The following is a 14,207-nucleotide window of genomic DNA, read 5'->3' as shown; positions in this document are numbered from 1 at the left end:
CACTGGCCTGCTACATTTAGGGGTATGGGGAAGGCATCTCTGCAAAGAGGTGCAGCGAGAAGGACTGAGAATTGTTTCTTAGCCATGACTCACATTTTATCCACTAACATCTCTGTGCGCAGGTTTCTCTTATTTGACACAGCCACAGCTCCTCCTTCTCTGGGAACGGGTGTTTGGAGAGGGGTGAGCTGCTCGGAGAGGCTGCTATTCATGTACCTTCATACACATCTAGCGGGTTGAAGCTTGCTTACATGGCAAAGCCGGTCCCAACGTTACACAGGTACCTGATGGGAGGGGGGGGCATCTATTTCATTACAAGACCAGAGGTTACCATTATGCATACAACTTTTAATGCAGTCCAAGCATAGCCGCATATGTCACAAAGCAATAGTTCCAACTTAGAATACATATGAACCAACAATAGTAACAAGCACTAGGCAATCAGCCTCTTTTAAATGCGGCTCCAAGCAGATAAGTCAACTTCATTTTAGCTCACTTAATCAAAAAGGACCAATCACGAGTCACAACTGGAGCCTGCTTTCCTGCCCCATGACTCCCTAACCAAATAAAATAAAAGTTCACTTTTGTGTTTGGAGAGGGCACATACCTCTGACATAAACATAAGAAAAAAACAGGGACTTCTGATCTGAAAGACCCACTCAGTGCGCACAGACTACCTACATTTAATATATAAAGGGCATATTTCAACCATGACAAGCCTTTTACACGCTACTGCTTGGTACCCCACTGCTTCTGGTTGAGGCACTGAACAGGCTTCTAAGCTCAGCATGAATCTACCTGGTGCTGGTGCATCTACACTGTGCTGAAACTGGGTAAAACACACTTACTTTCAAAGTAAAACAAGAAAACACCACTCGCCTCTTGACACTTTACTGCCATAGAGCAGTCAAAAATTTGGGGCCCGGTTCACAGAACTAACTTAAGACAAAATCCTAAACTTACTACTTTTGGTATTCACAGAAGTTAGGATTTTGTCTTAAGCGTGTCTTAAGACAGACTTAAGTTAGGATTTTGTCTTAAGTCTGTCTTAAGACAAACTTAAGACAAAATCATAACTTCTGTGAATACCAAAAGTAGTAAGTTTAGGATTTTGTCTTAAGTTAGTTCTGTGAATCGGCCCCATAGATTGGAAAAATAATCCTACATATTCGTTTTATTTCACCAGTTTTGGCTCATCTGCTAAGGCGGAGGAGTGTCGCCCCACTGCTCAAGAGGAAAACTAGAATGATACTAATGTATCATTATTATCATTTTAGTTTTCCTATTGTAGTCAGTGGCTCTCGGGGTGGGGTGGGATGGCCAGATAGAGCAGGGGGAGAAGTGGTTTACACTCCCTAACTGCACAAGACTGCTTGCCTGGTGCACTTGGGCCAGCCAAACAGTCCTGCACACTTTGCATCTTTCTCACCAGGAGGTAATGCAGAGCCTGCTGAGGAACATGCCCAGCCTCCCATTCCCCATCTGAGCGCTGATCTACTGTGCTCAGACCAATCATGATGCTGCATTGCAGTGTTGTGATTGGCTTAGGGGAGCCTGGGAACTTCCTGTTGCTGATACAAGAGACAGGAAAGAGGACGGAGAAGAGGCAACGGTTGGCCGTAGCGAGGTAATTTTTTTTCTTTCTTTTTTCGTCCCTCCGTCCCCACCCCCCCAAACCCAGCCCACCTCACCACCCGGGTCCAGTAGAGCCGCTACTGAATTTCACAACTTCCAGCCAGTGTGCCAATAAATTAAAGTCCATGTAAAAGGAACATAAACAATTGTGGAAAATTCCCATTTAGCAGCACAAATTCCTAGGATGTTTTAAAGTGTGTGTAAAGCGAGCCATTGCTGCCCCTTCCTTTGTCTCGCCGATCAAGCTAAGCCGGCTCTATAAAACAAAAACATCTGCTGAGGCACCACACTTGGGCCAGCTTGTGGTACACAGCTGCCTACAGCCAGACGTCTGAAGACAACATGGCGCCCTCCAAAAGTACTGGCCTGTGCACTGTATCACTGTATAGTGCCTAGAGATGATAAAATAAAAATTGTACACAGGCCATGTATTGTGCAAAGGGGGAGGTGCACTGTTAAACTGTCTTCTTTTCTCACTTTGCCAGCACACCTTCCTCTGCCGTTAGCCAGTCGTGTGTTTTGTTACAGAGGAAGGGCTGCAGGCAAAGTAAGAACAGAAGACTTGGCAAAATGAAACCAAAATGTAACTAGAGCGAACAAACCTTTGTTATTTTCTTTTTCCTGCTGAGCACGGTCAAGAACAACAGCCGGTCTTTTCCAGCTGAGGAGGCAGTGAGAGGGAGGAATTCTGCAATAATAAAATGCAAACAGCTATGAAACACCCCCCATGTAACACAAGCAAGAAATACATAATAAAGTAGTCCCTCAAACCAAGAGATAAAGAACCAGAGCCTAAAAGTACAGTACTAAGTCCCTGCTCTATGGGAGTAAACAAAAGAGCAAAAGGAGGGACAAAGAGGCAGGACCGAACACTATCAAGCAAGGATTTTTAATGGAAGCTGAAATAAACAAAGGAATAGCAAGGAGGTGGCTTTAATCCCACACGTATATACAAGAGGTTTCAAGAGGACCTAAAAAGGAATACACCTACATGGTCAACTTACACCTTTTATACAACTTCCAGACCATGCATACTCACAAATCACCAAATGATAATCCTAGGATTATGGTAGTGCATACAATACTCTTAACTAGAGAGCTCAATCAAAGGCGAAATCAGAAATAAGCCAAAAACAAAGCTTTTTACACAGCATAGTGAGTATCTAGAGTCATTTTGAGACAGTGTGGTAATTCGAAAAGACTTTGGAGAGTGTTCAAATATGTTTCAGATGCACAGATAGTTAGGTCTTCCCCTCCAAACCACCAAGCATTCTTATCGATTTTCTTGATGCCTGTTTCTGAATATAATCTCTCACTTTCTCATCAAATATGTTGCTGTACATATTTTTGCCCTGTTTCTTTGGGTCCCTGAAAGGTAGGTGGTATAGTGTTCAATTTAATTGGTAACTTTCTGCAGTCAGATTAATTTCTAACAGTAAAATAAGTCTGCAAAGGACAGTTTAAGTCACAAAGGTATGCAAAGGACAGTTTAAATCCTCAGTACAGGCCATCAAATCAGTCTTAGATTTGGAGCTCTCTGAGCATTCTCCAACCTTTTGAGTCAGTCCTAAAGGTATGCTTTTGGTTTTATTGCACATTTGATAGGGTGGGTTAATCACTGCACTCTGCTGTGTCGCGAAAATATCCAAACTATCCCTTTACCTGCTACTTTCTGTAGCCTGATCTCTGTTCTTTAACTCTTAGGGGAACATGGACTTTAGTTTGACTGACCTGGCGTAATGTTAGATTTGTGGCAATCAATCTTCATATGAAGTTGGTCTATGGATGTCAGTGCTACTTTTCGCACTCCCCGATCTCACTTTTAACAGTATCTTATTGGCCAGTACTGCTACATCCCATTGCACAAGTCCTGGGTTCATGGCCTGGAATAGAAACAATCCTCTAAAAAATCTTCGTAATTGGTTTTCATTATGAGGGTCTCCTTAGAGGCAGGTTTTTGCTGTTTGAGTGGTTTCTCCATATCCACCAAGTGGTCAGGTTGTCACTCTCTCTATGCGTGGACGTGTGAGATACTCCACTAAAAACACTGTTTTATACTTTATTCTTCAGGGATTTCAGGTTGTTCATGGGCTTAGTTTTAGCACCAGCTTACTCCCCAGCTCAAAGGAATGGGCAGGTGGTTCACATCCATTAAAGTGAAGGGCCATGGGCTTAATACATTGGAAGTTGTCTCTTCGTGCCGCCCCCATCTGTTTTAGCATTTTAACTGCTGCTTTTCCCTGGGCACTCAGTACGCTTCAGTGTTTCTTTCTCGTTCTCCACTGGGCCTAGCCATCTACCCATGGCTACGTGGTCAACCATGGAATCCTCCACAGGCTATCACCACCATTTCTTAAACACACATTGATCCACACATGAAGACATCTCACCACCAACCCGGAGTTGTTTGTGCGGAGTTTACAAGATGGCTCATCTGTGCACTAGCTGAAAGGGCGATTGGAATACCCCTGGAAGCCATTGGAAACAGAGCAGCTTCACTCATTTCTGCTCACCCCTGTAGCTTTTACTGCTTTCTGAATAAAGCACTTGTGCACTTACCTGTCACAGGAAACTGGGTTTTTGTTGCATTAGCCCCCACTTTTTTGCCTGGTATCTGATGCAATTTTTATTACAGATGTGCTGGGTTCCTGCTAACCAGGTCCCAAGTACCAGTGTTCTTTCCCTAAACTGTGCCTTTGTCCCACAATTGGCACCGTTTGGGTCTCCATGTAAGTCCCTAGTATCTGGTAACCCTGGTATCTAGGGCCTTGGGACTAAGAAGAGGCCCCAAGGGCTGCAGCACGAATTGTGCCACCCTAAGTGACCCCTCACCAAGCTCATGCAAACTGCCATTGCAGCCTGCGCATCTTGGTGCATAGAAAAAAGAAGAGTTGATATGGCGCACAGCCCTCTTTGACAAGTCTGCGAAGCACTGCATGTGGTATAGGTAAGTCACCCCAACAGCAGGTAGTACAGCCCTAAAGCAGAGTACACCATATCCACTTGTGGGCACATCTGCATGAGTGAATATGTCCCTGTGATATGTAAGTCCATTCTTAGATATTATAAGCGCACAGGGAAACCATATTGAGTACAAGTTCCCCTGGCAGTCGGTTTTCAGTTGGCCCTCCTTTACAGTATCGTGCCCAGATGCAACTTCACCAGCACCCTGCTCCTTATTTATTTATTTAAAGAGCTTTATATAGCACTGGCTAGGCCCGAAGGTATCAGAGCGCTTTAGATGAGAATCAACAATGTAACAGAACAAGTTCAACAAATTACACAATACATCAAAAAATAGGCAATTCTATTAGGAGGGGAGAGAAAGGAGAGAGAGAAGTAGTGGAGGGAGTAGGGGGGGTGAGAAAGGGAGGATAAGGGAAGAGACAATAAGGAGAGACGAAAAGAAGTCTGTCTAAAGACCCACTAGGTAGGTGACGAGCAAGGAGGGAATCCACGGCCCATATCCCCTATAGCTAAACCAGGTTGCTCCATCGGGCATCAGACAAAATAGTTCAGTCTCAATACATTGAGAGAGGAGAGAAGGAGAGACAAAAATAGAGGGAGGAATGCGGGAGGAGAGGACAGGAGAGACGAAAGGAAGTGAAACAATGTGGTTCAACAATATAACAGAAAAAGATCAACAATTACACATTACATCAAACAATCAGCAATACATTAGGAGAGGAAAAAAAGGAGAGAGAAAAGTAGTGGGGGTAGGGGAGGTGAGAAAGTGAGAATAAGGGAAGAGACAATAAGGAGAGACGAAAAGAAGTCTGTCTAAAGACCGACTGGGTAGGTGACGACCAAGGAGGGAATCCACGGCCCATCTCCCCTATAGCTAAACCAGGTAGCTCCTTCAGGCATCAGACAAAATAGTTCAGTCTCAATACATTGAGAGAGGAGAGAAGGAGAGACATAACTAGAGGGAGGATGCGGGAGGAGACGACAGGAGAGACGAAGGGAAGTGCAACAATGTGGTTCAACAATATAAACAGAAAGAGATCTACAATTACACATTACATCAGACAATCAGCAATACATTAGGAGAGGGAAAAAAGGAGAGAGAAAAGTAGTGGGGGGTAGGGGAGGTGAGAAAGTTATGTTATGTTATGTTATTGGTATTTATTTTGTGCACAGCTACTCCAGCAAAGGAGCGTCCTGGCGCCTCAACAAGGTAGAACATAGCACAACTGGAGGCCCAAACCAGCATAGGACAGTTAAAAAGAATCTAAAACAAAAATGTTTTGATAGCTTTTCGGAAAAGCATAAGATCCTCCAGCAGACGAATTTCAACCGGGAGGGAGTTCCAAATGGTTTCAGCTTTGACACAGAAGGAGCGACCACCGGCACGACAGAGCCTGAAAGGCGGGACCACGGCGAGAGCCTGGCCCGAGGAACGCAGAGCGCGTGACGGAACATAAAAAGACAGAAGATTAGACAAAATCTGGGGACCTATGCCCTTCAGAATTTTAAAAGTGAGACAGAGGACCTTAAAATGGATTCTCTTCCTCACTGGAAGCCAATGTAAGGAGCGAAGGACGTTGGAAACAGGACAGAATCTAGGCAAGCCGACTATCGCTCTGGCTGCGGCATTCTGTACCCGTTGTAGGCGGGTAATTTCTGCCTGATTAGCCCCCACCAAAAGAGAGCTGGCGTAATCCAGGCGAGAAATGACTGTAGCCTGAATTACCAGCTGCCTAGTTGGGGCATCAAAAAACTTAAGCACAGGTCTTAGACCTCGAAGAACGCCAAAACAGCAAGCTGCTGTTTTCTTGGTATGGCCGACAAAGGTGAGGCCAGCGTCCAGCCAGACTCCCAGGTTTCTTAGTTCCGAAACCGTAGTCGGAGCAGGGCCCAGTTCTGAAGGCCACCATCTGTCACCCCAAAGCTCCACTCTCTTCCCGACAATCATGATCTCTGTCTTGGTGGCATTAAGCTGAAGACAGTTCGCCGTCAGCCAGTTGGCCACCGCCTTCAGTCCATTCTGAAACCTGGGGGCGTCTTGCTCCGCATCCCCGCTGAGAGTAACCGCCAGCTGAGTGTCATCGGCATATGAGACCAAAGTCAGGCCCCACTGCCTAGCGACCTCAGCCAGCGGTCTCACGAACAGGTTGAATAACGTGGGACTCAGCGAGGATCCCTGCGGCACCCCCATGGCCAGAGGCTGGACTTTGGACTTGAAGGGAGGGATAGCCACACAGAAAGAACGATTGTCAAGGAAGGAGCGGAACCACTGTAACGCCTGTCCCCCAACCCCGATCTCCTCTAGCCGGTGTAACAGGATGCTATGGGAGAACGTGTCAAAGGCGGCGCTGAGGTCTAATAATATCAGCGCCGCCGTCTGACCAGCATCCAGTACTGCTCGTAGGTGTTCTACCATTGCAAGAAGGGCCGTTTCCGTGCTGTGCCCAGCACGAAAGCCGTTCTGCGAGGGGTCTAAGGCGTTGGTCCGGCCAAGATGTTCTGACAAGGCCAGGTTGACATGAGCCTCCACAATCTTCGCCGGCCAGGGTAGAAGTGATATGGGGCGATAGCTTTCAGGTTTCGAGGGGTCCAAGGTGGGCTTCTTGATGATTGGGGAAACCACCGCTTGCTTCCATTTGGCTGGAACCACACCTGAGTCCAGTGAAAGATTAACTAGCGAGCACACTGCAGAGCGCCCCAGAAAAGACTGTTCTCTAAAAAGAGCGGGTCTTACAGGATCCGACGGCGAACCAGATTTAATCTGCGAAGCCAGTTTGTCGAATCCCTCCAGGGGTAGTGGGGGAAAAGAGTGCAAGATAGAGTGTCATTGAACCCCCTCCAGGACTTCCAAAACGGTCCCCGTACTGGGGAAGGCCCGGTAAATAGCCTGGACCTTCTTCAAGAAAAAAGAAGCCAAGGACTCGCAGTGTGAAATAGACCCCACTGCAGCAGAGGAAGTCCTTTTCGTCAAGAGATCCTTAACGGCCTTGAATATGGTCTTGGACGGGTTCGAGCTGTTACGGAATTCCACGGCATAAAATGCTGCGCGAGCTCTACAGATAGCACGATGGTAAGTTTTGACGGAGGCAGTATATGCGGATTTCAAATCAGCCCCATAAGTCTTCCGCCATGCTCTTTCCGCCAGTCTACAAGTACCCTTGAGGGAACGTAGCACACTGTCATACCAGGGGCTCGACTCTCTAGCGCTTACTTTACTTGAAACAATGGGGATCAGGGAGTCCAGTGCCTTGGAAATCCAAGTGCAAAACTGGTCATAGCCTGTTTCCACATTATTCAGAGGGCCCAGCGGCTCTTCCGCTAGGAGACGATGCAAGTCATCCAGCCTCAGTTTATTCCAGTGCCGCCTGGGAACCCTACGGACCGATGGAGTGAGAAGGGTCTCAGGTAAAGGGTACCGAATGGTCACCAGAAAATGATCCTTCCACCCTAAAGGGGAGATAGACGTTACCCTAGCCCCATCCAAGTTGGTAAAGAAGGGGTCCAAAATGTGGCCCCCTACATGGGTAGGTTGAGATACTTGTTGGGAAAGCTGGAGAGCCTCCAAATCAGCTAGAATACTGCTCACCGTCGGGTTGGTCAGAGTATCAAAATGCAGGTTCAGGTCACCCAAGATGGAAAAGTTAGCACATCCCACGGCTAGCGTGCTAACCGCATCAGGAAATGAGTTTCTGAACACTACATCACTACCAGGAGGATGGTAGACAACCATCCCCGAGAGCGTAAACTGAGGGCTGATTAAGATCTTAAAAGAGGCGCTTTCACAGCCCGCGATGTTCAGGCCACTCCACATACAGTTAAAACATGACCTAACTATGAGGGCTATGCCACCACCTCTCGTAGGTCGATTTAACGTGTACATAGAGTACTCAGGGGGACAGGCTAAGTTGATAATAGCCGCGTCCACATCCTGGAGCCAGGTTTCTGTGATAGCAAAGACGTCAGGGGACTCATCCTCAATAAGGTCATAAATGGCCTGAAAGTGAGGAAGAGACAACCGTAGAGACGAAAGGAAGTCTGTCTAAGGAGGGAATCCATGGCCCCTCTCCCCTATAGCTAAACAAGGTAGCTCCATTGGGCATCAGACAAAATAGTTCGGTCTCAAGTGTCGAGGGAAGAGGTTCACTGAGAAACAAGGTGGGGACAAGGGGCAGGGGCAGGTGATCGCAGAGGACAGAAGCTGGAAAGAGTAGGAGCGGAGAGGGGAGGGGGTTGGGGGAATAGGGAGGGGGAAGATAAGGTCAGGAGAGATGCGGGAGCGTTTGCCCGAAGTCCGGCCAGGTAGGTAATAGTCAAAGGAGGGAGTTCAAAACTAATCTCCCCTATGGTTCGGGAGGTAGCTTCACCGGACATCATACAAAGGTAGCTTTAGAGTTGAGGTCAAAGAGTTGAGACAACAGAGTGTAGTGACGCAGGCTCCCTTCACCGCCCACTGGAGTGAACACTGTTGTTATGTCATCTTCTTCACTACACTGTGGCACCCCTTAGGCTGTCCCGTGTCTAAGGCGGTTTCAGTTTCACTTTTCCTCCCAGCTGCCTGTGAGGTTGTTCATTTCTATTGCTGCCTCCGTCACCACTCCTTCAAATCCCCATATGTTGGACCCTAAGTCTGTGTGGTTTAGTGTTTGAGTGAGACTGGCGTCACTTTGTTCGGCTGGGTGTTAGCTCCACGGGTCAGCTCCACGAGGCCCAGAAGCGAAAGCTCCGCATCAGCACGTCTGCAGGTAGACTCCCCAGGGGGTCGTGTGTGCCGAAGGGTATGGAAGAGGAGGACTCCTCGTCCTAGACTCCACCGTTATTCTGGCAGCAGCGTTATGGCTAACAGAGCGGCCAAAACACCATATCTCCCCTCGTATGTGCTCTCCTTGGGGGCTCAGGCATTTACTCGCCATGAAGAGGCCTCGCGGCCGCCATGTCAGAGTCAGGCAAGAAAGGGCAGGGCGTCCCGCATAAGCCGCGGAGTCAAAAGACCCACCGTACTCGATCCGGAGCTCACCACCAGTGCCCCTAGTGATCCGATGCAGCAATCAGGCCTTCTGGAAGCCGCCCGCTGCTGCTCTTTGCCGAACTCAGGCCGCCATATCAGTTCACTCTGGATCACCCTCCGGGAGTTGGGACAGTCGTGCGAGCACCTCGGAGGCTTGCAGAGGGCAGGAGCACTTCACCCACCGATGCCTCACATCTTCAGCCTTCAGTAGGGGCCGTTTACTGACGATTTTGGCTCAGGAATGCGCCAAGAATCGCCGCAGGACACAGCGCGAACCGGGAGTTGAGTTCCCTAAGAACTGCTGGTAGTACTTTGGACTCTGGCCCACTACAAGTCAAAACATGATGTTTACAAGCCACTACTAGTGTATGGGCCTCATTGGTTCACTGGAAAGTATAATATCAGATGGCACAGACTTTATATGTTTATTATAAACATCATGACAAAAGCTATAGGCTTAACGTATTTATTGTAAAAAACAAATGTTAAAGTCAATAACCCTTTTTGGGTGGATTGTTATTACCCTGAGTTATAGCCTCCTGATAGGGATTTAGTAAAGTAGGGACAGAACAAGGTAAGGATGTTATTACTCCGTCTAAGAAACCCTGTGATAGAACATGTGTACTGTGATAAACCTTGTTACTCCCCCTGGGAGGTATCATATACTATTTTGTCAACTGTGATTTTGTACATATTTGCAATTTTATGATTGCATGTCTTATGATTGCCTAGTGGGAAAGCTTATGCAAAATACACTGTTGGGTAAACTGAAAAGCAAAAACTAAATGATATAGGATTTATTGGTTCATTGGGAAATGTTATGTCAAGCCAGTGCTGCAATGATTCTGATCTGTTTATTACAAAACATTGTAACATAAGCAGTAGACCTGAATTATTTATTTGTGAAAAGAGTGTCTGTTAAAGCCAATGGGCCATCTTGAAAATTCTTGATAGGCCCCCTTTGGCGGGGTTGTGTACTGTTTTGACAAATATAGACTGACACATTTTGTAATGTTATTGCTATATACCAGACGGCTATCTAGTCAAAAAAGCGTACGCTCAATACAGTATTCCTGAAGTGGTGATATATCAACTTTAAAGGCCATAGGCCTTATTAGCTCTTTGGAAAGATTTACGTCAGATGTTGTAGGTTTGACCTGTTTATAAATGTAAACCAAGGCAGTAGTGCTGACTTATTTATGGTGAAAATGTATCTTAAGGGCAGTTGACCTTCAATGATGGATTAATATTTGATTGTCTGACAGGATTTGTAAAATATACATACATATATACATACACATATAAACATAGAATAAGTCGGTGGATCATCAGAGGCATGAGTATGCGGATGAGTGACAGAGTCCATGTAGGATGGGTTGAGTGTCTAAACTCCCCAGTGACTGCAGAAACATTTTCACTTATACGACAGAGCTGTTTATTTTTAAGGGACCTTGTATCCTTCTGCAGATTTCTTTTCTTGCCCCTGTTTCCATTCCATTCATGACAATAACCTATCTCTCGTCTTCTACCTGTCTTTTCTGCCAGTTTTTTACATTGGCCTCACACTTCCTGTTCACAGCTATAATGCACTTACAGGCAAATGCATCAAAGCCTTTTGCGATCGCAAACGGTGCGATTCGCAAAAATCGGCCGTTTGCTATCGCAAAATTAGCTTTTGCGATGCATCAAGGGTCAAGGCCCTCGCAATTTGAGAATTCGCAATTAATTGCGAGTTCTCAAATTGCGACTGCAGTTAAGGAATCGCATTTTGCGATTCCTTAAATGCAATGCATAAAAGTTAAAAAATCAGCGATTTCCCTAATAGGGGGAGCAAATTACCATGAAGTTGACCTTCATGGTAATTTGCAAAAACTTTGAATATGCAAATTTTTCAAAGTTTCTTGTTGCACACACACATGCCCTCAGGGCATGTGTGTGTGCAACATATGTGCACAGATCACTTTATGGGGTGCAACAGGGTGTCCTTTTGAGACCCTGGCAATTGCATTCTCAATTTGCGATTCTCTAATTGAGAATCACAAATTGAGAATGTCTTCCCATTCATTCCTAGAAGGAAATGAATGGGGAGGTATTCCTTAATTGCGACTCGCAATTTGCGAGTTGCAATTAAGGAATGTTTAGAAATCGCTATTTTGTAAGTGACTTCTACATGCATAGGCTTTTGCGATTCCTTAATTGCGATTCCTTAAACATTGCAATTAAGGAATTGCAAAAGCCAACATTGATGCATGTACCTGTTACTCCCTGCACCCTCTGGCAGTTAAGAGCCTCTTTCCCACGAACTCTTTTGCACCACCTCACTATGGCTTTGTAAGCTCAGTCTTTCTTCTTTGCTACAATGCCTGGTAGTTCATTGTGTGTTCTTCTGCCCAAATAATTGACAATGGTGAGATCCCAAGGTCGAGATACCATTGAACAGCCATCTGCTGCAAATGTGCGTGAACCCCACAAAAATATGCCTATGGGATAAGTTGAAGTGATCTTATAAACCATGTTTAGCAATTGTCATCAAACAATTTTTTTGGCTTTTATGTCTTTCAGGTGCAGATATCAGAAGGATTATCCTTTTGCCGCAGAGTTTTAAATTTCAAAATAACTGCTTCATCGGGATTCAAAGTTTCCCACTGCAAGACAATGTAGTGTCTTTCAGGAACAGTGATATGTTAAACAAAATGTTGATTGGTTAAACCAAACATTCTTTTCTAGGCGCTCCATCAATTGGGCTGTAAATGAATACTACTGACGCATAACTCTTTGAAGGAGAATTGATATTTGAGTCAAAGAGATGAAAGGATCATGTGAATGAGTCAAACCTTTAAAATGTATCTCTCAAAAAGTGAACAATCATTAGAGGGGAGGTGCAAAGAAGATGCAAGCAAGCACTCCTCACAACTAAAGACCATATGATTGAAAATAATCAATTGATAGTGTCCTTTTAGCATAAGAGGCTAAGACGGAGAAAGTAAGTGATACTTCTGTATGTCACCTACATTTAACTCTAATGTTATGCTTATGCGCACAGATTCCAACAGATGTCAACTGCTAAGATTGCAAAATAGAATTGCAGCAATGGTTTACATGATGTGCGGTATCCTGTGCATAGCACTGCCTTGTGCTCCGTTTCGTGGTAGTCTCAGGACTATCGGGGTATTGTGGTCTGTGACTGCAGTTGGGTCTTTGCAAGGTGTTTTTGTCTCATTTATGTATTTTGATGAAGATTTGTTAATTCTAACATAACTCTGCATTATTGAATCCGTGAAAGGGAACAAGCATAAAAAAATCGGTTCACACATCCTGACAACAACATATTGCCCATTCATTGTGAACCAGATTGGATATTTTGAGACTTTAGATTGTGCTCCAAATGGGGTTCATAGGAAATGGATGTAGTAGTAAGGGCATTTGTGTTCATTTTGTGAGGCTACTGTATTTTCCAGAACACTACGTGTATTTAAAAAACATAATAATTTCGATATCACGCTGTGTGCTTGTTATCCTAGGGTTCACTGGCTCCCTGCTGCAGAGTTCTTTATTTTAACCCCTTCCCTGCTCATGACGAGCTCAGCTCGTCATGCGGCTCAGTGGAGCGGTGCTTATGACGAGCTGACCTTGTCATGAACAATGAAAAATCTTACTTTCCAGCACAGGAGGAAAAAAACACTAGCAGCCAACTGGTTAAAGAACTGTTAGTACTTGACTGTACATATGCCTTGTTGGTAAAGGTGCCTGACTTAGGTCAAAGATGCTTGTATTTTTATGTATAGAGTTTTTGAAGTTCTGATTAAAGTGAATTCCAGTGTGTAGCAGACACTTGTGGATATTGTCTTGTGTATGTTTTGTCTTGATTAGAAAGGTTAAACAAGCATTTACAATGCAACGGTTTCGCCTTTTGTAAAAGTTAGAGCTATTGGCATTGTAAATGACAAATTTTGTATTTATGTGATGGTTTTGAAAACAGATAAATAAATGGCATTGTCATTTACAATGCCAATAGCTTAATCTCTCACAAATGCGAGACCTATTGCATTTGCACACATTCACAGAGCACAAACACACACACAGAAATGGGGGGGGGGGACGAGGAGCAAAACCAAGGCCCAAGTGATTGGTTCTTTCTGAAATGATAGTGATGAGCTAAAACGATAGCATGGAATGCACTGCTAGTGATTTAGAGTAATTCAAGCATTTCCACGTGTCACTTTTATTCTCTCCCAGGAATGTGCTGCCATCGTTCTCACCTAAGATCCCGCTACTTGTTAGACATGAGGGCTGATAATCGAAAAAACAGGTGTAAGAGCTCATATGTTGAGTAGTTCTTCTTTTTCAATATGCATTGCGGTGAGTGTATGCGTGTTTGTGCTCACATCAATAAAGAAGGGAGAATTTCGAATATATTTGTAAATTAATCCACCTGCTCTGGCCACTCCCCACTCCTCTCCCATCCTGCATTGTTATGGTGGGCGAGAGGGTTTAGTATTTAACTGACAGGGGAAAACTTGGTCAGCCGACGCCATGAGAGTCAAAGTAGATGCAATGCCCCCATGACTCTCCAGCCGCACTCTGGGACTGCATACCTTTG

The 14,207-nt window shown here is 45.2% G+C and overlaps 1 protein-coding gene across 4 annotated transcripts in view; it reads left to right on the top strand.

The window, feature by feature from the left end:
- LOC147734736 (aldo-keto reductase family 1 member B1-like) overlaps window positions 1-13,433 on the top strand; it is a 286,968-nt gene extending 273,535 nt beyond the window's left edge. For all 4 annotated transcript variants that reach the window (XM_086953622.1, XM_086953623.1, XM_086953624.1 and 1 more), the window contains one exon: window positions 12,170-13,433. In XM_086953622.1, coding sequence (XP_086809748.1) covers window positions 12,170-12,212 — 43 coding nt within the window. In that variant the 3' untranslated portion in view covers window positions 12,213-13,433. The remainder of the gene's footprint in view (window positions 1-12,169) is intronic.
- Window positions 13,434-14,207: the final 774 nt, after the last annotated feature.

The sequence above is a fragment of the Lissotriton vulgaris genome, chromosome 1_2 (genome assembly GCF_964263255.1).
Source record: "Lissotriton vulgaris chromosome 1_2, aLisVul1.2, whole genome shotgun sequence".
NCBI lineage: Eukaryota > Metazoa > Chordata > Amphibia > Caudata > Salamandridae > Lissotriton > Lissotriton vulgaris.
The sequence above is the reverse complement of the archived record's forward strand: the minus strand, read 5'-3'. Positions and strand labels throughout refer to the sequence as shown.